This window comes from Rhinichthys klamathensis, unplaced genomic scaffold (genome assembly GCF_029890125.1).
Source record: "Rhinichthys klamathensis goyatoka isolate OS25496 unplaced genomic scaffold, OSU_Roscu_1.1 h1tg000071l_1, whole genome shotgun sequence".
Lineage (NCBI taxonomy): Eukaryota > Metazoa > Chordata > Actinopteri > Cypriniformes > Leuciscidae > Rhinichthys > Rhinichthys klamathensis.
Genome location: NW_026606614.1, coordinates 462,804 through 489,847, shown reverse-complemented (window position 1 = coordinate 489,847; position 27,044 = coordinate 462,804). Strand labels below are relative to the sequence as shown.

Sequence of the window (27,044 nt, the reverse complement as noted above, 5' to 3'; positions counted from 1 at the left end):
TAATAAATAAATTAGCATTAAGAAGCACTTTAAATGCTCTAAAATAAAAATAAATTAAGTGAACACAAGTAAACAAGAATTAATACAACTTTTCCCATCTTGTAAAAAAAAACTAAAAAGATATTGCATTCTAAATTAGTACTGTATGCCAAAGTTTGTATGTTCTTACTCTAAACATCCAGGTGATTTGATCCCATAACACAAAATATTATATGGAAATTTTAAGAAAACAAATCTAATAATTTAAATGATTTAAACCCGACTATTTTTTAATACGTGGGTCGTTATAACTGACGTTCTCAACTACTTTCTATATTAGGCTACTTAGTTTCTCCCGCCCGCAACAATTATGTTTTGTCCCGCTACCGCCCGCAAAAATACTTTTTTTCTGTAGCCTACCTCCAAATACTTTCAAGTTATCCTACGTGTCGCCACCATACACATGAGCATAAATGCTCCTGATAAATTATTTGTTATTAAAGCATTAACACACAAACCACTGTTAGATATAAAAGCAAGCAGCTCCTGCGTGCATGGTTTGGCATGACTGCGCGCCCTAATTCCTAAAAAGCTGTCAGTTAATCAGTTAATCGCGATCTCACACATCTCTGTTATTATCAATGAAGCTTTCATAATATATACACTTTGTTTGTTATAATTCGAGGATTTGCCAGCATACAGAATTCAGCACTGAACAAAAAGTCCGTTTTGAGCGGTGAGGGAAGTCTATCGTAAATGCTTCTGATGGGCCATTGCGTTCCTAGAAATCAACACATATGTCTATGTCTGTGATTGGCTACATCGCTCAACGCTGCAAACATGTTAGAAATAGAAACATCTGGCCTGTAAATCGTTTCTATTTTGTTTTAGTTGTTCTTATTGCTTTTTTGCAATAGATTAATAAAAATGTATTAGTTTTTATGTTTTATTTATAGATATTTCTAGTTTGCGGGAGTCCCGCGAATCGTTTTATTCTCCCTCAACCCGCACACACAGAGTGAGTGCACTACCGCCCGCGCTCCCTCTTATGACGAATAAAAAATACACAATAATTGAAATTTTTTCTTCTTCCACAAGTCATTTCAAGTAAATAGGCACAAGTCCGAGTCAAGTATAAAGTCAAGTCGAGTCTTTTCAGAGATCTAGTCAAGTACGTCTCAAGTCCAGAAAATTGCGACTCGAGTCAAGTCATATGACTCGAGTCTCCCACCTCTGTACATTTGTAATCATTCTGATATTTGGAGAAAAAAATGGCACTCTTCATGAGATATTGATTTACTATATTAAATGATATAAATATAAAAGACATACAGAGGTATTTTTGCCCCCTTATCTTGAATGTTGGGTGCGTTCTAAATGTTTTTTAGTAGACTATAACATGCTGTGGGACTTGCGGGACTTGCTACTGCCAATACATACACGACACGCTGCTGTGAGCAAGTAAGGCATGCTGCTGTACAGTCTAGCATACATGAAAGATCTATAGCAGATCTATATAGGTGGATCTGGGGAAGGTGGAGGGTTTCAGAAAGGGCGCTACACTGTTAAGGCAAATATTAACCAAGTATTTGAAGGTTGAGCACGCAAGCTCATTGGCTACTGATACAGCAGGACCCAATCAGCTGCGCTCTGTCTGTAGAGAGTGATTGCAACCAGTTTGAGTTAAGGACATATAAGCCTGCACCATCTAGAGTTTCAAGACAGAACTTTGTATTAAGCAGCGCAACTGTTATCAACACCGATAATTAAAAGAAATATTTCTTGAGCATCAAATTAGCATATTAAAATGATTTCTGAAGTATCATGTGACACAGAAGACTGTTAAGCAGGTTAGCATGACCCAGTTAGCCTATTGTAACACAAATTGGATTTAAAGATGACAAATTGCCTATTTCTTGCTGCAAGCTGCCATTGAGATGATTGGAAATGTTAATGGATAACTCTCTCTACTCATTATGGACCTTGTGGCCCTATGCATTAAAATAATGCAGTGATGTTGTATTATTATCACTGTGCTGCAGGATTTAATGTGTTTACATTTGAAAGGAGCTGCATTTGTTGATCATTTGTGCGCTATAAAAGCAACAGCTATTTGAGATATTTATTGTCTACAAATGCTATGAATTGTACTTAAACATTCATTGTCTTGAGTAACAGCCACTGAACTGAATTATTATTCATGCAGCATTTGCTTTTTGAGAGAACTTGATTGTATTAATTACAACACTTTATTGGTTTTCTTTGCCATTTACTGTAATAATATTCTGCTCATATACGCCCATTTGATCCTTGCCGTCCTTGACATTTGTGTCTTGCATATATGCTTTTACTTATCTCAGTCTGGGGTTTGGTTTGATTGGCACTTGGCATTAAATGTGTTAATGATGTCAGCACCCCCTCCCAGTCCCAACCACCTATTTAACAAAAATGTTAAAAACATAAGCTGAAGACTCCTTTCATACACCCTTATTTGTCTTCTGGTGCATCTAATGTGCCGTGTTTTCTATCTATGAAGTATTGGGTAAAAAACAGAGCATTTTTTTTGTATTGTTAGTCAAATTTTGCATTTGAATGCAAATGCAACACCATTATATCTCCTCTCCTTTGACCAGAAATGTAAAATCAGAGACTAGTTGTCATCCACCATGTCCTTGAGAGGCTGCTGTTCATGGGTTATCAGCTGTTTTGAATACCTAAAGCACAGCTTCTATAAAAAGGTGCATGAACATTGCAATACTGAAAAAAAGTTTTAAAGTTTAAATGGCTAAAATGGAGTGACGCCAGTAGCTTTGCAACAGAGCGGTCATTTGAAGTCGAGAACTTTTCTCCCTCACCTTCACCTGAAGTGGAGGAGGGTGAATTGTCTGTGGACACAGGGCCAGAGCCATATCAAGTCGAGCCGCTGGCTCAAACTTAACTCCCGCATCGCGATCGGCATCCGATTATTCTTATATTCAGTAATTTTGAGGTAATTTTTCCAGGATTATTATTACTATTACGTGCAGTATATTTTGCTGCTATGTGAAAAAAATATCCAGCAAATTGCGCCGGCGCGTTTGTCGACACCAGAGGATTAACTAGCCTAATAGGAAGGAACATAAATTGTGATTAAAAATATATGCTCACTCACATCATGACGCCGCTGCGGTGGAGTTCATGCAGGAAGAGCAGCGTTTGGCGTGTGGTGGAGAAGCCCATTTCCTCCTCCATTGCGTTGGAGAAGCAATCCCTTGTAAAATGCAGGTTGCACACTCGAGCGATAGACGAGAATTAACTACCTAGGCTACACGAAATAATCTAAATAACTATATAAATGCTATGCTAACTAGATGCTAATATATATCTATCCCCCTGCTCCTGATCATTTTCAATACTCGTACAATTTCCAACTCCTGACTCGCTACAGTAGTTTTGACGGAACCAGATGCTTTTATACCAGGGGCTGCCAAGGGCGTGGTGAGCTCGCACCAAGTAGCGTCAGAGAGTACCCTACGTCAGAGAGTACCCCCTACTGCAGGAGCTTTCCGTTTAACCTGAAGAGGGCAGCACTCAGACGTTTTTACACCATATATTTGAAAATTAAAATACGTTATACCCAAATGTCAAAAACTGTACTCGAATCAATGAACAGCATTTATGAAGCTCCATTCTTACAGATAATTAACTAAAAAAAGTTGTTTTAGTGTTTAGTTACCCTTTAAAATAGTTCAAGTCACACTGATCTAACTGTAAAAAAAAAATACATAGTGCATACACATTTTAAATGTGAAATTGTCATTAGATTGAATTGGAACAATTTAACCTGCTTTCCCAGTTTTTTATATAACGTTAGGCTATATAAAGTTATGACCATTTTTAAAGAAAGAAAATGCGATGGCTAATGCCGGGGACACACTTAACGACTAGCTGAAACATTCTAAGACTCTGAACTGAACACACTTACAGACCGTTTCCAACGACTGGAGCAGATTTTAAACACCGACTGTGAACGTAACTGTCTCTGACACGCGTTTGGGCATGATCAGCCGTAAGTATCAAATTACGTTCATAATCGGCCTTACAGTCGTTAAGTTTATCCCCGGCCTAACTTGACTATAGTAAGACTATCTAAGCATTTTGTGCAACTGGTCCCTCTGGGCAACTGTAGACCTGGAGTCTGTGTCTTATGTCATAAACTTACCTCCCACACACACACAAGCACTCAGATGCATTACTTAGACTGGAGGAGGCGTTTAGCCTCTCAGGCAGCAGAGTCACAATGGAGTGTGACAGAGATTCTGTAGACCAGCCCAAAAGCATCCACATAGCAGGCTGCTGTGGTAACTAGGCAACCGGGCTCCCTCATAATGAAGAACTCTTATGTGACGTGGTTTCTGTTTGCAATTGTCTGTCCTCTCTCATGATTTGTGCATGTTTTGCTCTTAGATATTGAGATTACTGATGATTTTACATGGGCAGCAGTTTTCTGTGCTATTGTATTGATTTGAATCGATATGGTTTCTTTTTCATTTTATATTTGCCTATTAGGTCAATTACATTTTAGCTCTTGTGGAAAGGTCCATTATCTTTAATGGGTTGGAGCAGGTGTTGTTACCCCAGGCTCCATGTTTTGTCTACATAAGCTGAATAAATTTACTCTAGAGTCGCAAAATCAACAGTTAATTGCTTTGTCCCATGGAGAGTGGTGGTCTCTGGTTCAGGTCAGTGTTCAAATCTTAGACAATCATTGAGTGAGGTTGTTAGAGTGGCTTGTGTGCGTGTGCGTGTAAGAGAGAGTATATGAGGTTCATTTTTGATTTTGTGAGGAGGCATCATGATATGAGTCAGTTAAGGTATTTTTGTGTGTGTTGATGCAGCTGGTGAAGTACAGGCTCCCTCTAATGCCCCCCATTAGCGCCGTCATAAAACATCATAAAATATATATATATATATATATATATATATATATATATATATATATATATATATATATATATATATATATATTTTTTACATTAGGTCTCAAATAATAGTCTTCAAAAATATGGCATTTAATTTTTCTCTTGTATTTTTAGATGAAAATTATGAAATTGTGTTTTTTATACTCACTTGTAATGACAGGGACTTCCTGTTTTCTAAAATTAGCCCTGCTCGCTCACTGTCCCTCCCCTTATCCTCAAATTTCTGGATCCTTATGATACAGAAACCATTTAGTTAAGGAGTTTAAAAAGCTGCTGACACAAATTATTATTTCCGTGATCCGTATCCTGTTGAATCACATGTCCACTGCACAGAATATTGGAATATTTATCTATAATGTTTTCTGATCAGATGACCTTTGTCATGTTTGATGTGTTCACAACTGTCATGCAGTTTATAATACTGCCTTCTACAAATATCAGTTCAGATTATATTCACTGAAGTAGATTATATTCACTGAAGTTCTCTGAAACCTTTGGAGAGTGAGGAAGCAGGAGTCTTTTTAAGCTGTAGAAAAATGTGTCTCTGTGTTTGTACTAGGAAATAAATTCTTTTTTTTTCCTCAACAGTGCAGGAGTCAGCCACACATCGGACTGAGGCATGTCACCAAACAACGGGTATGTTCTCCATCTGTTTGCCTGTGTTATGTCTTGTATGGAACAGGAAGTATTGATTTTGGAGCTTAAGCTGCAAGTTACCCTGAGGCAGGAAACATCAATGATATTTTCCCATCACTGCTTTTTGACAGCCAGACCATAAATATACCAAACATACGTTTATATACACTGTAACGCACACCTGATTAGTTGAATAGTATTGCGAACTTATATAGTGTTTAATTTTAGATGTAATATGTTAATATGGCAATACATCATTTTCATAAGAAACAGTTTTCTCTAACACATATTATTCAAATAAAGAGGTAGTTCTGCCCTCCTGAACAGAGCAATACTGTCATTAAAATGAGGGTAAGAACAAATTTATGTGTACATACCTTTTGTAAATCTAAATTAAATTTTGTAGTGCTTTTTTGTGTAAAATTATTAGCGATGCACAATCTTCTAAGAAATCAAGCTATGAATGATTGATTTCTAGTCTTTGCATATTCACCATTTACTCACCCTCATGTAGTTCCAAACCCAAAATGATGAGCAGATATAAAAAAATAAATAAAAATAAATATTCATTTGTGTTTTGAAGATGAACAAAAGTGTTGTGGTTTTGGAATGACATGAGGGTAAGTAAATAATGACATATTTTCCATTTTTGGGTGAAACACACTTCAGGCTGAAATAATAGTATTTTAATACAGAGAAAATGAATTGGTTTTGTATGAAAGGAACATCTAATCTCTTCTCACATCAGTCAGTCTCATGACATCACCGGTCTAATGAAGAAGGTCTTTTTTTACACCTGTATGAACAGCATGACACCAAAGCACTCCATATAGCGAGACTGTAGCCTGATCCACTGTCCCTGCCCTTCAGACAATGCAGCAGTGATGGGAATCAGGCACAAGCTCTCCATCAAAGCCCAGAGCTCTTCCCTGTCCCCATTAACACAGGGACCTCGGTGGCCCCCACACACTCCACATACTCCGCCATCAGCCCGGCACTGGAGGCGAGGCTTTGATCCTCGCACGCATACAGTCACGGTCCTTCTGAAGAGTGCGTCTAGGAATGCTTAAACATGACTTTCATCTTCCGAAATTCAGATTCTCTTTTTGTCAGCATGTGCTCCACTTGTTCTCAAGGCAGTCGTGCCCAGGCTCAGCCGCACCCAAGGTCGACTGGGTTTATCTGACTCTTTGATACTATGCATTTGATGCCATTTTTTTTGGAGACAAGCAGCTGAGTTCAGAAAGACAGCGTTGATGGGATTGTGGAGTATGGATCGTGTTGCAAAAGCTTTTGATGAGACTCACCTGACTTTTAGACTTGGTTCACAGAGCCAAATTGTAATAAAAGCACTTCATTAAAAAGTGACATGAAGGGGTATTTATGCAGTGAGAACTACAGTTGGAACCAGTGAAATCTGACGTTTAATGATTTTGTTTTCACTGAAGGTAAGACTGTGGCCCTGAGATGGGTGTATGAGACCAGCATGAAACTTGGGTCTCATATTTCATTGTGTGGTTTTCTTTGATATCAAAAGGCTCCTTGGACTGTGCTTGTGTTTTTGGTTGCACCCTTTCCTTTATGAGCTCACTCGTTTTTTGTACCAGTGGAGGGTTAGCATGCTTTATACCTGTATGATCAAAACATATTTTTCACTTATCAAAGAAAAAAAGAGCTTTATTTTAATACCTGCATATTTTATACTTTAACAGGACCATGAAGTTAGATTACTAAAAAAAAGTAAGATGAAAAAAAAGTTTGGAATCTCTCTAGACAAAATGGGGGTTTGGCCAATATCAGCATAAATCTTTACTTTGTGATGACTTCACGTTAGTTACGGGAGAACACAAATGATGAAAACATATTAAATATATAGGGACATACCAAATGGGCATGTCTGACTGTCACATGTACACTACCATTAGTTTGGGGTCAGTGATGTTTTTGAAAGAGGTCTCTTATGCTCACCAATGCTGCATTTATTTGATCCAAAATACAGTTAAATAGTAATATTGTGAAATATTTTTACAGATTAAAAATAACTGTTTTCTATTTGAACATATTTTAAAACATAATTTATTCCAGTGATGGTAAAGCTGAATTTTCAGCATCATTACTCCAGTCTTCAGTGTCACATGATCCTTCAGAAATTTTGGTGCAAACATTTCTTATTATCATTGTTAATAACAGTTGTGTTGCTTAATCTTTTTGTGGAAACCAGGATTCTTTAATGGGAAAAATGGGAAAAGATTCATGATTTGCAGTTGAGAGGATGAAAGGATAAACCAAGCGCTTCAATCTCTGGGATTTGATTGATCAAATCTCTTTTCTTTATATTAATATACAGTACGTGGATTATCTATAGGTCACGCCAGATGTGTTCCGCTCACATCTAAATGATAATACATTGCACTCAACTAATAAAGAGGTCAGAGGGCACATGAGGGCACCTATAGCAGGGTTGTTTCCTCTGCGGAGGCAAGGGAAGCAGTGCCTCTTTAAAAAACTGGGTGAGAAAATAATCCAGTTCAAAAATAAAACATCACAAATACTGTATTATGAAACATGACATCAAAAAAGTGTATAAATCACTTGTTTTTCTAGTGAAAACTAGCTGTTCCAGTCTACTTATTTTTATGTGCATTTTTGGATATCACATACAAATAAATACAATTCTAATATAAATATATATGTAATAAAAAATAAATACATTTAAAAAATGCACATAAAAAACGTATGTGCTCAATTGAGGAAGATAAATGTTTTATCTGATTAGAAAACATGTGAATAAAATATGACGGAAACACTGAATACATTTCTCGATGCGCATCAAAAAAATCACGTGACTTTGCGCATTGGGACGAAATGTGATTCAGTATAATTTAACGCCAGCATTGTCTTACACGACTGCGTTCCCAAACTCCAGGCATCCGTGTCGTGGGTTTGGTAGAGGGTAACTGAATGAATTGGGAAAAGTCATGCGATAGGAGGCAATGACTCCATGGCATTATGATTGGACTTTTGTGCTGTTCACGTGCTAAAAATAAATAATGCTGGACCATGGCTGCATCCGAAACCGAATACTTTCCTACTATATAGCATGTGAAAAACAGGACTCCAGTACTTAGTATGTAGTAGGCGAAAATGATGACCTACTACTTCCGGCGAGATTCCGAAGTGCTCATTCGATGGACACTTTACTATTCCATGAGGCCACGGGAGAGGATTTAAGAATGGAGGTGAAGTGATGCAACTGACGCTGGTAGGTCACATGATAATGACAACATGGCGGATGGATTACATTATTACTACACACATTCATACTATTTAGAACATACTTTTTTTTAACGGTTGTGAAGTTCAAATTCAAATGTAGTACCTACTCACAGTACGCGATTTGAGATGCACTGAATGTCATGTTGCATTAAAACTTGAAATGACTAGAAAATGTGATCTGTGAGTTGTTTTTTTGTGAGCAATCACGTAAAATTAAAGGCACATCTCCGTATCCGTGACCATCATGACACCTGCGGTGTTTACCGAGCTTTGTTGACTGATGATCCGAAAATATGTTGGCTATACAGCTGAATCTCAGTTGAAATTTGTTACTTTGTTTTAAAGTTATTATTTTGGAATAAATGTAAAATAGACCAATAATTAAATTAATGTATAAATACAAAATATAAATGTTTTGGTTGTTGTTTAATGTTTGTTTATTTATTTAACCTGAAAAATGTCAACATTAAGTGTAACTGGAACATGATTTTACATTAAAAAACAGTGAGGAGTTTGCCTCCTCATTTCAGATCCCCACTGCACGCCATTGCAACTTCCTTTATACATTAAAATGACAGCACGCAAAGGTTGCTGAACAATGATAACTGCATTGACCCGTCATGTCTGCTTGGCCACATAAATCAGGCCTGCGCTCTACATAAACGTGCTATGCGGAGATGCTAAAAACAGGAAAACTATGGATTTTCTCCTTTTTCATGTCACAAGGGCATGAGGATTTAACAGACCCTCATTATGCCACCACATGCAGTTGTGGTGTTTCACGCACGGATCTCTACTCCAGCTGATTAAGAATGGGATGGCCAGCTTGATTAGCTTGCACAGAGCTCCTGCTGCCTTCATTAGATGTCTGCTGCTGTGGCCAGAGCTAAGATTAGCTACAGCAACCAGTGGTAACTGACCCATGTGAGATTTCCTGTCTGACACCTTACAATACACCTTACTGTGTATGTGTTTGACTGGAACTAATTATGATCTTAAAAATGTGCTTGCAGGAACGCATGTCAAGTGGCATATAAGACTCAAGAGTACTCACGCAAAATGTAATTGTGATTACAAGCCCACATAAAATGTGTTATCGTCAGCAGCCATATCACCTTGTAGCCCAAGACTGGTTGCCCACTGAAGCTAAGCAGGGCTGAGCCTGGTCAGTACTTGGATGGGGGAGACCTCCTGAGAAAACCAGTTTGCTGCTGGAAGAGGGGTAAGTGAGGCCAGCAGGGGGTGCTCACCCTGTGGTCTGTGTGGGTCCTAACGCCCTAGTAAAGTGATGGGCACACTATACTGTCAAAAAGCACCGTCCTTCGGATGAGACGTAAAACTGAGGTCCTGACTCTCTGTGGTCATTACAAATCCCCAAAATGTGCCCCTTGGCCTCTGTCCATCATGGCCTCCTAATCATCCCCATATACTGATTGGCTTCATCACGGTCTCCTCTCCACCAGTAAGCTGGTGTGTGTGGTGGGCGTTCTGGCGCAATATGGCTGCCGTCGCATCATCCAGGTGGATGCTGCACATTGGTGGTGGTTAAGGAGATTCCCCCTTCCATGTAAAGTGCTTTGAGTACCAAGAAAAGCACTATATAAATGTAACAAATTATAAATTATTATTATTAGTCCATATTATATTGAACATAACAAATGTTGATTCCAGTCAGTCTTAGTTGTATTTCTTCAACAGTTTAATGACACATTCAACTTAATTAAACATTTTCACTGCAATAAAGTATAATCTACTTTACTAAATGAATCATTAAAATTGTTATCAATTATTGTACTCATCTACACAAATATACAATAAAACCTCTTACTGACCCCAAACTTTTGAATGGTAATGTTTTTGAAAGAAATCTCTTATGCTCACCATGGCTGGATTTTTTTTTTATTTAAAAAAAAAATAGTGTAAAATAGTCTAACTACTATTAGAATTGACTTTTGTATTTGAACTTTTAAAATGTAATTTATTAGTAATACATATCTATTATTCCATTATTGTTATGCTTTCTCCAATATATTGTTATGCTTTCTTCTATTGTTTCCTTTCTAACACTGTAATTGTCTGTATGTAATGTCTGTTTACTGTAATACTTGGGAAATATTTGTCATATGTCTGCACAGCAATTTCTTGAAGGAACCACATTTCTTTTTCCTCCATTGCTCTGCAGTATGTTAAACATGACAGTAAAGCTGCGTATGTTAATGAGTTATGTTCTGTGTCTCAGATACAGCTGAAATGTTATGCTCATATAAGATATAACTTATAAGAGGAGGGATTCCAGAACTACGCATTATATTTGTGCCTCTATTTTTTTTATTTGTTTATCTTGGATAAGGGCACATGAGGTTTGCATTAAGAAAATATAGACAATCTCAGTTGCTGCTGAAGCACACACGCACACCTTTTGTGTTTTCAGTAGCAGCTGTTCTAAAGTGGGAGTTTGAGTTCACCTTCACCCAACATAAACACAACTGACCTCATCACACACTAGGTCATACTGTGTTACAGTAAGCAGCTGAACTTATTTATTTTACTTCAAAAACACAGCTCTCTAGAAGAGAGAGAGCTGTCATTTTTAGCAGCATGTATGGCAGAATCCAGCTATTTATTGTGTTATGAATCGGGGCAGGGTCTGAAGGCTAAGGGAACTTTAAACTACTCAAGCTACTCAAGTTTCATAGCCCATATGATGACAAAGCAAAATTGTTATACAATCATATTTTGTTAAAGTCCCCCTAATTGTATCCATTAAAACTTACCTTTGATCACCGAAATGATATTTAAACGTTTTTAAAAAAGAAATGTCTTCATGCATTAAAATAGCTTGAATATAGCCTAACTCTACACCCTTGCCTAATCTAGTATACGCTGTTCTATGAATATGCTAATTAGCCACGCCTCCACTCACTCACACCAGGGCTGCGTTCAGCGCCGACAAAACGTTGCAGAACGTTTTTTAAACAGAAACGGTGATGCGTTGAACGCACTAGGTTGTGATGCCGCAAGAGTTGCAACTACGGCAGCTGAGAAGGCTTTTTGTGTTCTTTGTGAAGAATTTTCGGAGCCTGATGAAGTCGGTATAAATATGTTTAATACTACAAAATATGCCCGATGTTACAGTTACTGCACTTGCCGCCCAGAACACAAGAGAGCATCCCAATCGAGTGAAGGGATTTGTGGAAACTGAAATGGAAGCACATCTTACCTAATAAAGACTAGAACACATCTCTTTAGCCTCACATACTGACTTTATTTGTTGTTCATACTGTTTTATTAATACCCTGTATTTTCTTTCTCATTTTTAGGAAAATCACTTTACATGCATTGTTTATTTCTACCAAATGTCACACACTTGCAATGAAGCTAAAAATATAAACAACTACATCATTATGTTGATATCCTATATTTTTTACAATAATACTTATGACAAACATGTCTTCTAATATCCTCAGTTGTTGCGTACCGAACACATTTGTAAATTACTTCCATTGTGCGAGTTCTCTTTAATACCGTGTGCTTTATGTTGCTGTTGATTGGACTGCAGTTCTGACACGCCCACCAAACAGGAGAAAACGCATCTCAAACCCCGTTGCACGCCGTTTCCAGGAAACATGACGTTCAACCCGGAAACCGTAGCAAAACGTTGCGCACCGTTGTGATCTTGAACGTGCCCCAGTTCAGAGATCCACTCGTTGACGTGATTGGTTACAAGGTAATTTGTGACATCAGAAATCATCAAACACCAGCGATTTCAAACCGTGATTTTGAGACTGTCTTTGGCTCACTGCAGTTTTAAATAGAAAATACTCAGCAATGGTATTGATTTATGAATTTGTACATGGTTTAAAAGCATATTAAAAACGCCACATAAACAAACAACATTAAAGACTAGATTTTCACCACAGGTGGACTTTAATCTAATTAAAAACAATACAGTTTATAATAATGTAAATAATATAAGCTTTGTCATCATCAGTGATCACAGACAAGTGTGTCATGGATTCTAGGTTGTGTTTCTCCGTTTTTTAGGGTTTCTCTGATGGTGTGGTTGATAGGAGTCACATCATCTCACGTGGCCATTGTAAGTGGGTGTTCTTTGTAGTTGATGTGGTTTGTAGTCTTGCATTATGCCCACAGAAGACCCTTTTGAATGTTTTCTTACTGATGCCATTGTAGAAATACTATATTTAAGTGCACCTTTAAATGGGTCTGTTTCTGCTCTAAACACCAGGCTCTAGCACTTAGCTAATTCTCTGTTCACATGATTTTGGAAATATCTTCAGTTTGAGTGGCACGATTCGATTGCATTGCTAAATGAGGTTTGAATTCCAGAAGAGACACAACACTTCAGCCTGACCTGCCAGACATCCTTCAGCTGTCTGCACTCAGACAGAGATTTATAAGTCAATGCTGAGCATTGATTCAGATCTGTCTAAAGTCTAAACAACTGGAGATCCATTCAGTTGAGAAATCTCTCTTTGACCCTTTACCCCTTTTTACTATTCCATTCACATTGTATACAGTAAATTCCACTTCAGCCCACCAAGTTTGCTCAAGGTTCACATTGTTAAAAGCAATCACATCAATCATTTATTTAAAACACACACAAGGGGCCACCAGCTGTTTCATGCATTGGCTCATAGTTGTGCCTTATAAACTCATAATCAACCTGATGAGTTGAATTTATGTTTTGACTCTTTAATTGGCAGTTGAAGGGGGATGATTTCATGATGCTTGTCTTGTTTGTCACTATATTTTCAGAGTTAAAATTCGATTCTTGAATTATAGGGAATGCAATTTCCTGAGATAACATGTAGGTGAGCATCTGTTTTTCACACACAAGCACTGTGACAGAAAACGCAATCATCTGTGTGATTAGACGGGTCTGGTGCACCTGTGGCAGCAGCATGGATTCCCCCAGTGTTTCCATTCAAGCACAAATCTCAGTAGACACGCTTTGGCCCCTTCAGTGCAAGGGACTGATGTTCCAATGAGCAAACTGAGTGTGAAATGTCTGGTTTCTGGCACATGAGGATGCCAGGTTCCCGTTCTGCCCTTCAGACTGTGTTGTTTGCATGGTTGAAGATTATGAAGATCACCGGGAAACTTGAATCTTGCCTTAGAGCAGCCCCGGACATGCTTGGCAGTTGTTGAAGCAAACACAATGTGTTAAAGCCAAGTCCTCTAAGCATTAAGAGCCATGTTGGCCTGAAGTTAGTCCCTACACGCATTTGTTAACACTTTGCAATAGGACTCTTTTTTAACATTCATACATATATCATAAACTAAAAATCACAAATCTTTACTGCAGTTATTAATTTAGATTAATGATCATTTATAAATATATTATTGTAACTGTGATATATTGGTACCATATAACTTATCAGTCAATACTAGAGATTTTTTTATGTATTGGTATTGGTTGATATTTAATTGTTCATGCTCTTTTCCTCCTATTTTTGCAGTTGAATTACCTTTGCCGTTATCTAACTCCAATTCAGATTTAATCTCTAAAAACACAATGGTAAGTTCTGTAAATGTATTGATTATTGTTATTTCATGTTAGATATTGCATTAACCTGGTTTTAAAGTGTTACCATTAATTCTGAGCTCGAAAATGTAGCATTAAAAACAGGATGTGGAACAGAAGACGGATTATAATTAATAGGCCGATGAATGATTCAGCCCTCAGATTATACATGAGATCACATTCTTTCCAGCTGTGCCAAACTCCAAACATCCTTCTGATTAAGTCAACATGGATTACCTTTTTGACCCAGCCAACTACAAAAAATGCAAGACAGGACTTGCAACTCAAGTAGTTTGCTGGGGAAGAAGGATTGTTAGTGTAGCCCAATATGATTCCAGCCGCTGTATTAGTTGGAATGGTTTTAATTACATGCATGACTTGCTTTGCTGCCTATTGTCATTTTCTCATTCTCTGCCGGAGCCAGCGGGTGCTGTAACTCAGTACTGTTGTTTTGTTAATTGCTTTGGATCACTGACCGATGGACTTGCAGGGCGAGATGCATTCTGCCATTTTGTCTCATTTGTTATTTGAAGGTCTAGACTTTAATTAGCTAAACAAGCTTCTTTTTCATCTGTCACACAATTTCCATTTATCTTGACATAGACACCTGCTCACACAAGTAATGAATTCCGCTCTTTTATTATAGTCATTATTCCTCAACCAAAGTCATTAAATATCACCGGGGTTGTTAGATTTGAAGCGTCCTGCGTTCTGGACAACAGCCTCAGGAAACCGTGCACTGTGGAATATTACTCCACTGCAGTAACACCAGGATCTGATTTATTAATTATTCTCTCAAAGGTTGATGTTGGCCATAATGATTGCTTAATTGTGAAACGGTTCAATAAAGCTCATAAAACAATCTCTCTTGCCAGTTTTATTATTATCTTGCCACTTTTGCAATTTGTCATGTGTCAGTATCACGACACAATGCACTAAGCATGGGAAATTATTTAGATGAATAGGGTCCATGATATTGTTTGGATGCCAGAATTGGCTGTGAAGTAAAAAATACTATGGCTATGGCTAAAGGTGCTGGATGAGCCCTTATATAACTTGAGTTTTCAGTAACTAACTTTGTCTAATGACTTTGTGTCAGCTTCTAATCTGCCTTTGCTTACTGTGAACCATCTGAATCATGTGATGTTTACATCCTTAAACAAGGAAACTTAAACTTGTTGCACTTTGCTCATGACCTGTGTGTCAACTTTTGTGTTTCTCTATTGATTGATTGATTTTCTGCTTTCTTTTGCAGCCTACCATATTTGGGACACTGATTGAAAAACCACTGGGGGATCACAATGCAGTAAGCAAATCCAATTTTCTTTATCCTGTGTGTATTAATGTTTGAAGAACATCTTATGTTTTCAGTTCACCAAGCATCTGGGCATTGCAACACAACTTTATTTATTTATTTATACGGTAATGTAGCTTTTAATTAAAGGGATAGTTCACTTTGAAATTAATTTTTGGTATGTTTTAGCTTACCTCAAGGGCATCCAAGATGTAGGTGTCTTTGTTTCCGCAGTAGTTTCAATTTTGATATTTTTAGGTCAAACCGTTCTTGTCTGTCAGTCATATAACAAAACGAGTGGTTTGTGTGAGAAAACGAACCGTATTTATATCGTTTTTACCTCTTGTAACCACAGCCACGTCCAAGTGATCTGAGGGCGCGGGTGCTTCGGTCTGCCCAAACGCCGGAAGTGATCTCTCGCGCGTTTACGTCACTCATTGTTTACACAGAGATTTCGGAAGTGTTACCTTTCAATGTGAAGATCTAAACATATTTAGATATACAGGAAATCACAATGGAAGACGATTTCGATATATCTACAAACAACGTTGAATTTTTTTCGCAACCGCGCGAGAGATCACTTCCGGCGCTTTCCGGCGCTTGCGCAGACCGAAGCGCCCGCGCCCTCAGATCACTTGGACGTGGCTGTGGTTACAAGAGGTAAAAACGATATAAATACTGTTCGTTTTCTCACACAAACCGCTCGTTTCGTGTCGTAGGCCATCAATGTGTACATTTACGAGTCATTAAATCATGTTTAATTTGGACTTCTCTGTGCATGCTCTTTGAGGTGGACCCCATAGACCTGCATTATATGACCGACAGACAAGAACGGTTTGACCTAAAAATATCAAAATTGAAACTACTGCAGAAACAAAGACACGGAAACAAAGACACCTACATCTTGGATGCTCTTGAGGTAAGCTAAAACATACCAAAAATGAATTTCAAAGTGAACTATCCCTTTAACATAGATCCTTGTTTCTGTAAATCCTGAGATTGTGTTTAACCTTTGAAATGGAGAATATTTTTGCTCTGGACAAAAATTTCCCATTTTGCTTTATTGTTGGCCAGCCAGCACCGATATTCAATCTTGATTAATTAACCACAACAGACAGAGTTGGTACAGAATCAGGAGGAGGAATTTAAAGCTTGCCAAGTAGCAAATGTACAGTTACTTATGGAGCCAAGTGCATGAGGTCACAGACAGCTACATTCTTTATTTATCAAAAAGAATCAGTTTGTCATAACGGTTCGTCATGTTGCCCCTTGATGGGTTGTGATGTTCTTTACTGATCTGTCATTTGTGTGTAACAATGATGGCCAGGAGTAGTGCAGGATGCAAATCAAGACCCAGAGGAGAACATTTGCACCACTTTTGTGTGTGGTGTTCACTAACAAAAAAAATGCATTTTATTAATTTATAAAAAATTTGCCTGCATTTTCACATGATTTATGATTTCATGCTTAATTTAATTTATTACGTTTTGTGCAAACCAGTATTCAATATACAAGTGGTTCATGTTCATTTAGGTTTATGTTCAGGGCTATGCAGCATAAGAACAGTTGCTCTTTGAGGCAACTCTCTTTGAGTCCTGAGGAATCTCACAGTTGGAGATCATATTGTATTCCATAAAGTTTTAGGCATGCTTTCTCTGCCTAATGAAACCTGGGAGAATCCAACTTGCCCACAGACACACAGGAGGATCAAGGCCTAATATTATGCTAACGTATGCGTGTTGAACAATGGCTTTCTCCATGGGACTGTGCACCAGAGTCAGTCCACACATGAGATCAGTGCAGAAGGCTTAACTCCAATGAGATGAGCTTTAAGGATTAATGCAATTACAATGTGCCAAAACCAAATTGATTTTTTTGCAGTGCTTTTGTTCTCTGCAAACTTACGTTTTAAGATCTCTCATCCACCTTCTCTGCTGTAACGCATGGTCTGTTTGCTTTAGGGATGAAGGCAGATCATGGGTGATTTGTTAACCGTCTCCAGAGCGTCGGCGCACTGAAGCGTTTTTTTATTTATTTAGTTCAAATATACTATCAGATTTAATGTTATACCTTGACAAACTATACATCATTAAAAAGATATAAGACTCAAGATTCAGTATTTGACCACTATTGTATTCTGAGAAACTTATAGTGACAGTTATGTCTTAATTTGTGTCAGGAGTTATGAAATTAAAAAATGAGTCGTTACCTTTAATATGAATTATGAGCCTCAGCCGGTCTCATTCAGAAAAAAACTCCCGTGCGATCGTCATGACAGCGCTTGACAAAACAACGTCCCTCAGGGCTTTTAGCTCAAACATGTGCAGATTTGGAGAAATATTGATAGATTCTCATAGCTTTACATTAGACTTCTATAGACAGGAATAATATTTATTGAATTTATACCCAAATGCGTCGATGTAATCATTTTGAGCGCTGTATACTCTGTACTGTGTTATCAATTCATCCTGAAAGTGAGGGCGCTGTTTGAACAGAAGTCCATAATATATGGATCACATGAAGAAGAGCCATAATCATGTGACATTCAGGAAGTCCTGCCACAACAAAGCTATCCGAGATCGCTGTAAAGTGCAGATAAAGATGTTTTGAAGACAATAAACATGATTGCAATGATATTTGATTTACCTGTGTTCTTCGAGTCATGTCAGGTATTTTCATAATAATTGATTATATGTATAATGTAATGCTAATCGAGATAGACTTTCAAATTGTGCAGAATACAATAAAATAATATATTTTCTATCTGATTTTTTTATCTGAAGCCAAATCAGATTACAGAAAGTTATTTAAAACACTCGACTTGCGCTATAAAGTAAGTTTGGAGAACAAACATAGTTTTATTCTCATAAATTGTCGTGTATTGATGGTGTGCTAAGCTAACATGCTAGCTAGTACTGAGCACCTGCTACCTTACTTCGGTGTAATTTTTATGATTTTTTTCTAAATAAGAATGCTTACTGAAATGTTTCGTTTTTCAAAAAGGGCATTTGATACAGTTTCACTGTGAAGTGAGAACTTTTATAAAATAAATGAGGGATTGAAACAGTGTGAATTGCTAGTCGTTAGTGATTATAATGCAGACAAAAGAAAAGCATATTTAGAGCAATAAACTGGCTGGAGAGGTGTGAATATGTGCAGGGGAGACTGAGACTGAATGGGGCTCGTTTTTGCATCACAAAACAATAGAGGCAATAGACTGAATAGATGCTTATAAGAAAACAATAAACACCAGTCTAATCAAAATAAAGTCATATGACATGATCTTGAAAAACATTGAACTAAATACAGAGTTTTAGACTTATCATCTTCAAATTTTAAATATAACATGGCCAGACATGTGGCTTTAGCTGCAGTGCATTTCTAGATTGCTACAATGCCAACTTCAATTTTATTTTCATGAAGATGTTTCATAAAAATAAATGTATAATAACTTTACAAAACTTTGAAGCTATTTATAACTATTTTTTTCATTATGATAATAATTAATTCTACATTTACAATAAACTTCCAGGTGTCAGCTTTCAAATGAGATCTTACTTGTGCTTTTAGTACAAAGGGTTCATGAACTGTATCTGTTTCAGTTTGGGAATGCCATATCTGGGGATTTTTCAAAAATGGGCTTGAAGCTTAACAGGTTAAAAAAAGAATGTCTTAAGAATAATTGTCTTTGGCCTTGTAGTTCACGGTGACCTTATATTCACCTTATGTGAGTGCAGGAATCAAACATTTTGACTTGATATTATAGACAACATGGATTTTAAATGATTTTAGCTGTGACCTTTTACAACAGTTAGTTCTGGTCCTCGAATTTCATTGGCTGTGTGATTTCATTGGAATTTATACCTGTATGTATGATATTACGCTGTAGCCACTTTGGACCAGCAGCTGCGGGCACCGCCAGTGGGTCATTGCCCAAATTATTCATTCAAAAACACAGATTCATTCAGGAACTTTTTGTGCATTGCTTGCTCAGTGGTTAATTTGGCTAATCGGCAAATTTTCCCTTGCCCTTCTTTAGAGCTATTTTCATTGGTGGAGCACAAATAGACAAAGTAATAGGCAACATTGTGTCTAAAATGTCAGTTATTAAATATTAGCTTTGTGTTTATTGTACTGTTGTATAAAAGCAATGTCAATATCGCAATATTCTGGTGGTCTGTTTTATTAGCACATCTGTGATTATGTGCGATCTCTGGTGTCATCATAACAGCAGGATTGCAAGTGTGAAATTGCCTAAATATATTTACTGGTTTAGAATTGGTAGTGTATATGGAATAGGAATATTTTCAGCAGTTTATTGGTGGACTTAGTCTGTTTGTTGCTAAATGCATAACAGACCGGACAATGTCTGTTGTTGGTGCAAATGTTCTTTTTAAATTAATTAGGTTGTACTTTATTTTACTCTACGTGCACTTTTAATGTACTTACAGTGTACTTGCCTTCAAAAGTACTCAGTAGTGTAAGGTAACTACATAAGGTTTAAGGGTAGGTTCAGGGTTAGTACCTAGTTAGTGGCATTACTAAGTGGCCTAAATAGTATGTTCATGCGAAACAGGACTGTAAAATAAAGTGCTACCAAGAATCACATGCACTATGGTCATAGCAAGTGCATCAGAAGCGATTGACAATTTGTGTTGCATTAGTGTATCATGAGCATTTGACTGATGATTGACTAGCTACCAGAGGTTGTTAATTTTGGTTGGTGTCCCATGACAGTGGCAGGGCAGCACTGCTGGAGCTCTGGAATTTTAATCAGTGGTTAGGAGTTTTGAGGGGGAGGTGTCTGATTCACTGGACCAGTTAAGGACAAGCTTTATATTTCGAACACATCCGTACACAGTCTGAATAATACAGTAGTGACCACCAGCATAATGAGCTGAGCAAACTCAGCAACAGACAGTTCATTGAATGGCAGAGAAGTTGGAGAGGGTCTTACAAGAAATACCTTTTCATTTTATTATAAGACGTTAACTTCATAATGTGTTTTGAAGAGGGATATATATATAGTAGGGTTAAAGTTTAATACATTATACAATTTTTGGTCTGTTTGACATTCATCTGTCTATGATAGAAAGTTTGATACTTTTTGACAAATCTCAAACTGTTTGTTTGTTTTTTTGTTCCCCTCAGTTGTGTTTGTTTGAGTTTTTTTCTTCCTCCGTGAGTTATTGGTTTTGATGCCCCGTGGGTCCTCGTATTCAGTAGGTTTTTCTAGGTCACCAGTAGCTAACGTCAAAAGCGTTTATTTGATGTCATGCGGCTGACTGCATTGCTATGGCAACAGGAAAAGCTTTTATGCCCACATGCCTCCTTTGAAACAGTGTGTCTTCAAAAGAGGAGAAATCATTTTCAGGCAACGTTGCATCATTGATAATACCTCTGTGGTTTATAGGCATATGTTAGTTTAACTAGTGATGTTTTACTCATTACCTCACATGTTGAACATTCTGTATTTCACATGAATCATGATTGTGCACGTTTGTGAGAATGTGTTTCATTTTGGCCAGGAGTCAGGACTTCATATCTATTTTGACACAAATATGGAAGGTCATTTCTGCCACAAAAGAACAAAATAATTATTTTTTTATCATAATTAATACATTAAAAACAAAAGAAATTGAGATACTAATTAGAGATAAAAAGTTGAAATTATGACACAACATACAACATACAAAACATATAACAAAACCTAATAGCAGATTTTATCACGTTACCAATGAGCATCAGCAATTTTATAAATGGCAGAATATATATATAATGAAAAATACTCAGAAAGCTTTATTTAATGAAGTATCGGTCCATTTAATTTTTGTAGTAGGCAGACATACTATATGCCATGCATGCTTCAGCTGGTTGAGAGAAATCCAGGAGGATTATCATGGAGTCTGCCAGGCTTTGGTGCGCTGCCAACTGATGCAATGCCGCTCAGGCAATCTAACGATGATGCATTATGTAACGAGTCAGAACTTGTTATTAAGCCCTTCATTTGGTCTTCGTATATAGCAGTTCTTCTCTCAAATCATAACCTAAAAAGTGCTCTGTTCTAATGTACAAAAAAGAACAAACAACAACAAAAACAATGAATGCAAATAATAAGATGCAACTAACCATACAGTAGTACATCATTTGGATAACTTGATCATGTTGTTGTTTTGTTGGAAATTCTGTCACTTGAAGTTAGGCAAATAACATGACATACCAACATCCTTTATGATAAATAATAATGTTTTCTTTGGGGTCAATTATATAAATAAACAATTTAAACTACTGTTTAACTTTGGGGTTGGTAAGATAGATGATTTTATTTGATCAAAAACAAAAAAGTTTTCAGCAGCCATAACTCCACTCCATTACTCAACATGATCCTTCAGAAATCATTCTAATATGATCTGATTTGATGCTCAAGAAACATTTATTATTATTACCAATTTTGAAAACAGTTCTTGTGGAAATCGTGATGCAGTTTTTCATGATTCTTTGATCAATAGACAGTTCAAGAGAACACCATTAATTTTAAATAGAATTTGTAACAAATTATTATAAAACAATTATATATATACATATAAAATGTATGTATATTAATAAATATATACATAAAATAAAGAAAGAATATATATTTTTAATATGGATATTTTTTTTTTTTACTTATGTATGATAAACACATTTGGTGTTAGATTGCCACTTGATTACCATTGGTTCCTAAAGCAAAACCAGTGAGGAGCACTCATCTAGAGCAACTCTCATCTTTACCCTCTCAGACATGTTCCTGTTGTTCTCAGAGTGAACATTCCTGTGGGAAGCTTCATGGAAGTTAAAGAGAGATGGTATATTTGTATGAATAACCTATGAGCGTGCTTCAGATTTAATGCAAGCAGAATGAGTTACTTGAATGTCAAATGACCATCTGGTGCTTCAGCACACTGTGATCAAGGAAAGGAAACCAGTCTTTCTCTTGCTTATAGGTGTTTGTCTTTTTAGGAGGGAGGTGGCATGTATTCTTAGCTTTTTAATCCCAAGGCCTGTACTTGAAGTTACCTGAAGTAACAATTCTGTTTTTTTCTCTGTTTCCTTAATTCTTCTGCTGAAAGCATGTGCCCTTTTATCACTGTAGTGTTTACAGACAAAATGCAGTGCTCATTTTGGCCCACAGCCTTTATACAATAAAGTCAATTTATCTTCTCGTGAAAAAGATTTACGCGTCTGTCTCTGACAGCAAAGCTTTTGTATTAGTAGTGTTGGCACAAACACTCTGCAGCAGAGCACATCAGCACAAAGATGCGTAAAAAGAGTAGAGTGTCTACACAGTGATTTGACCAACCCTGTCTCAAAGGAAAATAAATAGGTAGGCTTTAAATTTACACTGCATTGACACTGTGAAACAAAGTGTTTGGTTTTGTGTGTGTGGGTGGATGGGGGGGGGAGTGCCCACATGCAAGCTGCTCTGCTCGTAAACATGGGGCCAAGTGACCTTCCTCTGAGGATGTTTGTTTTCCAAGGAAAGGCTGCTTTGATGACTAACTGACTCAGCGCTTTTGTACAGGCTGCGTTATACCCGTGTTATGGATGGGCTACCACAGCCCCCAGCTCCCCCTGCGATGAATTTCTCCTGTTTGAACTGTAATAACAAACAACCTTTTGTATTTAATGACCTAGAACTCTGTGACGCAGTGCATCTTTAATAATTTACATCTTTGTTCAAAATGCGCAAGTGCTTTGAAAACAGAATTGAGGTCAGGGGATGAATACAGTGTTCATGTTTGTTTAATACATTTATTGCCAATGACACGTTCCAATGGAAAACTAGATCTATGTGATCTGTGACTCCAAGTCATTTTGAAGACAAAACACGTATGTTTATACATTTGACTGATGTTTTTATCCAAGCTGTACATATTTATCACTGTGTGTGTTATCTAGGAATTGAACCCATGACCCAAGCGCCACATTAGATGAAGTCTGGAAATTCCCTAACACAGCTTAGCAGTCCTGAAGCTCAGCAACACTAATGATCTCATGTGAAATGCCCTTCATGCAAGGCATGTCTATGAGTATGAGTATCTATCAGACAGCTCACTGAATCTGTGAAGTGTGATTCTGTATGACACACATTATGTTTCAGTCTTCAATGGCTGCTTAAATCGCTCTTTGTTATATTATTTGCATGCGTCCAACCTCTTCCCACTTGCTGCAATCCAGAAGGAAATGACTTTGGCTTAGAAACTTATGGTCCTGGCTTAGGAATAACACCGGCCAAGATAGCATTGAACAGTTTAAGAGGATTAACTAAAATCTAAAGGGTTATCTAATTACATTGAACTATGTCATGAACCTGAGGCCCAGACTTTCTTATTACAGTGGCCTCAAAAAGTTCGACACTTAAACCACCCTTAAACATACATGAATTTCATTGCATTAGGCAACAAAACTTGGAATCTTTTTAAACCAGGTGGCAAACAATTAATGCTATAGCTTGTTTTCTGAACTAATGTAACTTTTGTCAGTGTTTAGAACAGGGCTTAAAGACGGAAAAATAAATAAATCGGTTCACTCTGAACAGAATTAGTATTTTAGCGTTTCTGTTCATATGTTCCTTCGGTAACATTACAGTTCTGAAACCAGTTTGATTAGAATTTTTTTTTTTTGCCTATACATTATACCAGAGCTTGAATAGAGCTTTATACTAAATAGCTTTATACTAGAGCTTGTGACTATACCTCATAACTCCAGCAGATCCTCAAACTTTTGGCAAGACCTCATGGGAGACCTTGTTTGTAGTGCAAATGTAAATAAATAACTGGTTCTTTCCTTAATCAAAAAACACAATGATTGTAAAGGCTAATGTTTTATATTTGAGGAGCAGAGAAGAGAGTCTTAGTCTGGTATTTGCCCTCTAATCATAGCCAATATAGCCTGTGAATAGCACTTCATCTTTTATTATAACACACGATTTTGTCCAAATGTATTAAACTACAGGACACACGGAGCGCCCACATAGCTACAATAAACGTTGTAACTTGTAAGTTGATGAAAAGTGATTCTTAACTTACTGCCTCAGATGCAACTGTTAATGACTAACAAAACACAAATCTCTGCCATTCGCTGGTGAAAAAACTCAATTTGAGCTTGAATTAGCAAAAATGTTATACATAATGACACACGCAAGTGTCTGATCATACATAAAGCCACAATACTAACTTTGACAACATAGTGTTTAATTATAAAAATATTTTCGCTGCATGGCTTCAAAACAAACACCACTCTGGATATTACCTGCCACTCATTTTCATAATACTTTAACGGTTGGTGACATATCCTCGGAAAAACTCCCGAGATCCAAAATCTAATGCCAGTGACTTGACAGCTGAGCACGGCCATTTCACTGACGTTGGATGCCTCACATTTGCATAGGCCATTCTATTTAATAATTATTAATAATTCATCACATTTATATAGCGCTTTTCTGGACACTCAATGCGCTTCACATGGAAGGGGGAATCTCCTCAACCACCACCAATGTGCAGCATCCACCTGGATGATGCGACGGCAGCCATATTGTGCCAGAACACCCACCACACACACCAGCTTACTGGTGGAGAGGAGACAGAGTGATGAAGCCAATTGGTATATATATGGGGATGATTAGGAGGCCATGAAGGACAGAGGCCACTGGGCAAATTTGGTCAGGATGCCGGGGTTACACCCCTACTCTTTCGAAAGACATCCTGGGATTTTTTGTGACCACAGAGAGTCAGGACCTCGGTTTAACGTCTCATCCGAAGGACGGTGCTCAATTTACAGTATAGTGTCCCCGTCACTACACTGGGGCGTTAGGACCCACACAAACCACAGGGTGAGCGCCCCCTGCTGGCCTCACTAACCCCTCTTCCAGCAGCAACCTGGTTTTCTCAGGAGGTCTCCCATCCAGGTACTAACCAGGCTCAGCCCTGCTTAGCTTCAGTGGGCAACCAGTCTTGGGCTACAGGGTGATATGGCTGCTGGCAATTTGAATTTGAATTCATTATTGGTTGACTGTCCGGCAGATTGAACTGAGAAAGAAATTAAACAAGTTTTAAAAGTGAAATGATGTGGAATTTACTGCCTTCCTTTCTACATCCACTGGTTTCACCTGGTGACTGTCACATGTCCATCAGATTCACTTGTAGCACATTATCATTCTACAAACTCATAGGAAAACCCCTCACTCCCACTAGTTTTCAGGCTCCTAGAACCTGCATTCATTTAATAGCTGTCATGTGTCCGATTACATGTGTCCAATAGTAAATTTACCCTTGTGAAATCCCCACGTTCTCTTTTCATTTCCTCTTTCTTTGAATTCTAAGAGAATTAAAGTTGTAGATAATGAAGTCAACCAAATTTAGCCGTTAACCAGCAGATTGGAAACCTCGGGACATGGCATTATTGCATACATTTCTCTGTTGAGGGGAGAAAATAACTTTCCATGACTCAAAATTGTATACTCAATCTGGATGAACTTCTGGGTGAACTTCTTGTATTGAGGAAAGCACTTTTAACAAGAGAAAATGCAATCTAGAGGGTTTATTCATGAATGATTTGCCTTAGAATTTGCAATATTGTGTATTAGAGTAGATAAACTGAGGTATGGCTTTACCTAACTAAGCAGTGCACGCTTTAGCAGAGACAATAATGGTATGTTTAGCCTGAAGGATTTATTAAAGGTTTCTTTTTTTAGATTCTTTGCCCTTTTCTTTTCAGTAAAAAGAGAAAGATAATGTTTTATTCATGCTGTACCGTAGCCTGTGGCAAGCTAAGGATTTTTCGGTGAGATTAGATATGTTAAGTCATTTGTTAAATTGTTCAACAGGATAATAGGGTTCAAATTTGCATGCAAGCATTGCCTTTGATTGCTTCATGTTTACAAATCTTTCAAAGACAAACTGTAAGTCTGCAGCAGCAGATAATCACTTTCTTCTCCTGTGGGTATGACAAGCTGACCTGTATGGAAATGTGCACTTTGCATCCATTATTATTTTGGGAATTTTCTCCTTCTTTAATTTAAAATGGCTTTTTAGGTCCTGTGTGGTGAAAAATGGAACAAATTAATTCTTTATTGTAAACAATTTGCCTCAACTATGTACACCGATGAGCCAAAACTATGGCCACCAGCCTAATATGATTTTGGTCTTTCAAAACAGTGCCGAGGTGTCCTGTGGTATCTGGCACCAAGACTTTAGCAGCAGATCCTTCAAGTCCTGTAGGAGCTGCAGTGGATTGGACTTGTTGGTCCAGCACATCCCACAGATGCTCAATTGAATTTAGATCTGGGGAATTTGGAGGCTAGCGCAAAACCTTG

The 27,044-nt window shown here is 37.5% G+C and overlaps 1 protein-coding gene and 1 pseudogene across 1 annotated transcript in view; one reads left to right on the top strand and one right to left on the bottom strand.

The window, feature by feature from the left end:
• The window catches only part of rasgef1ba (RasGEF domain family, member 1Ba), a 78,034-nt gene that overhangs the window by 8,380 nt on the left and 42,610 nt on the right, over nt 1-27,044 (top strand). Inside the window, exons 2-3 of the mRNA XM_056250566.1 lie at nt 5,529-5,576; nt 15,653-15,703. Of these exons, the coding sequence (XP_056106541.1) occupies nt 5,529-5,576; nt 15,653-15,703 (99 nt within the window). The remainder of the gene's footprint in view (nt 1-5,528; nt 5,577-15,652; nt 15,704-27,044) is intronic.
• LOC130085031 (5S ribosomal RNA) lies at nt 25,596-25,712 on the bottom strand (annotated as a pseudogene).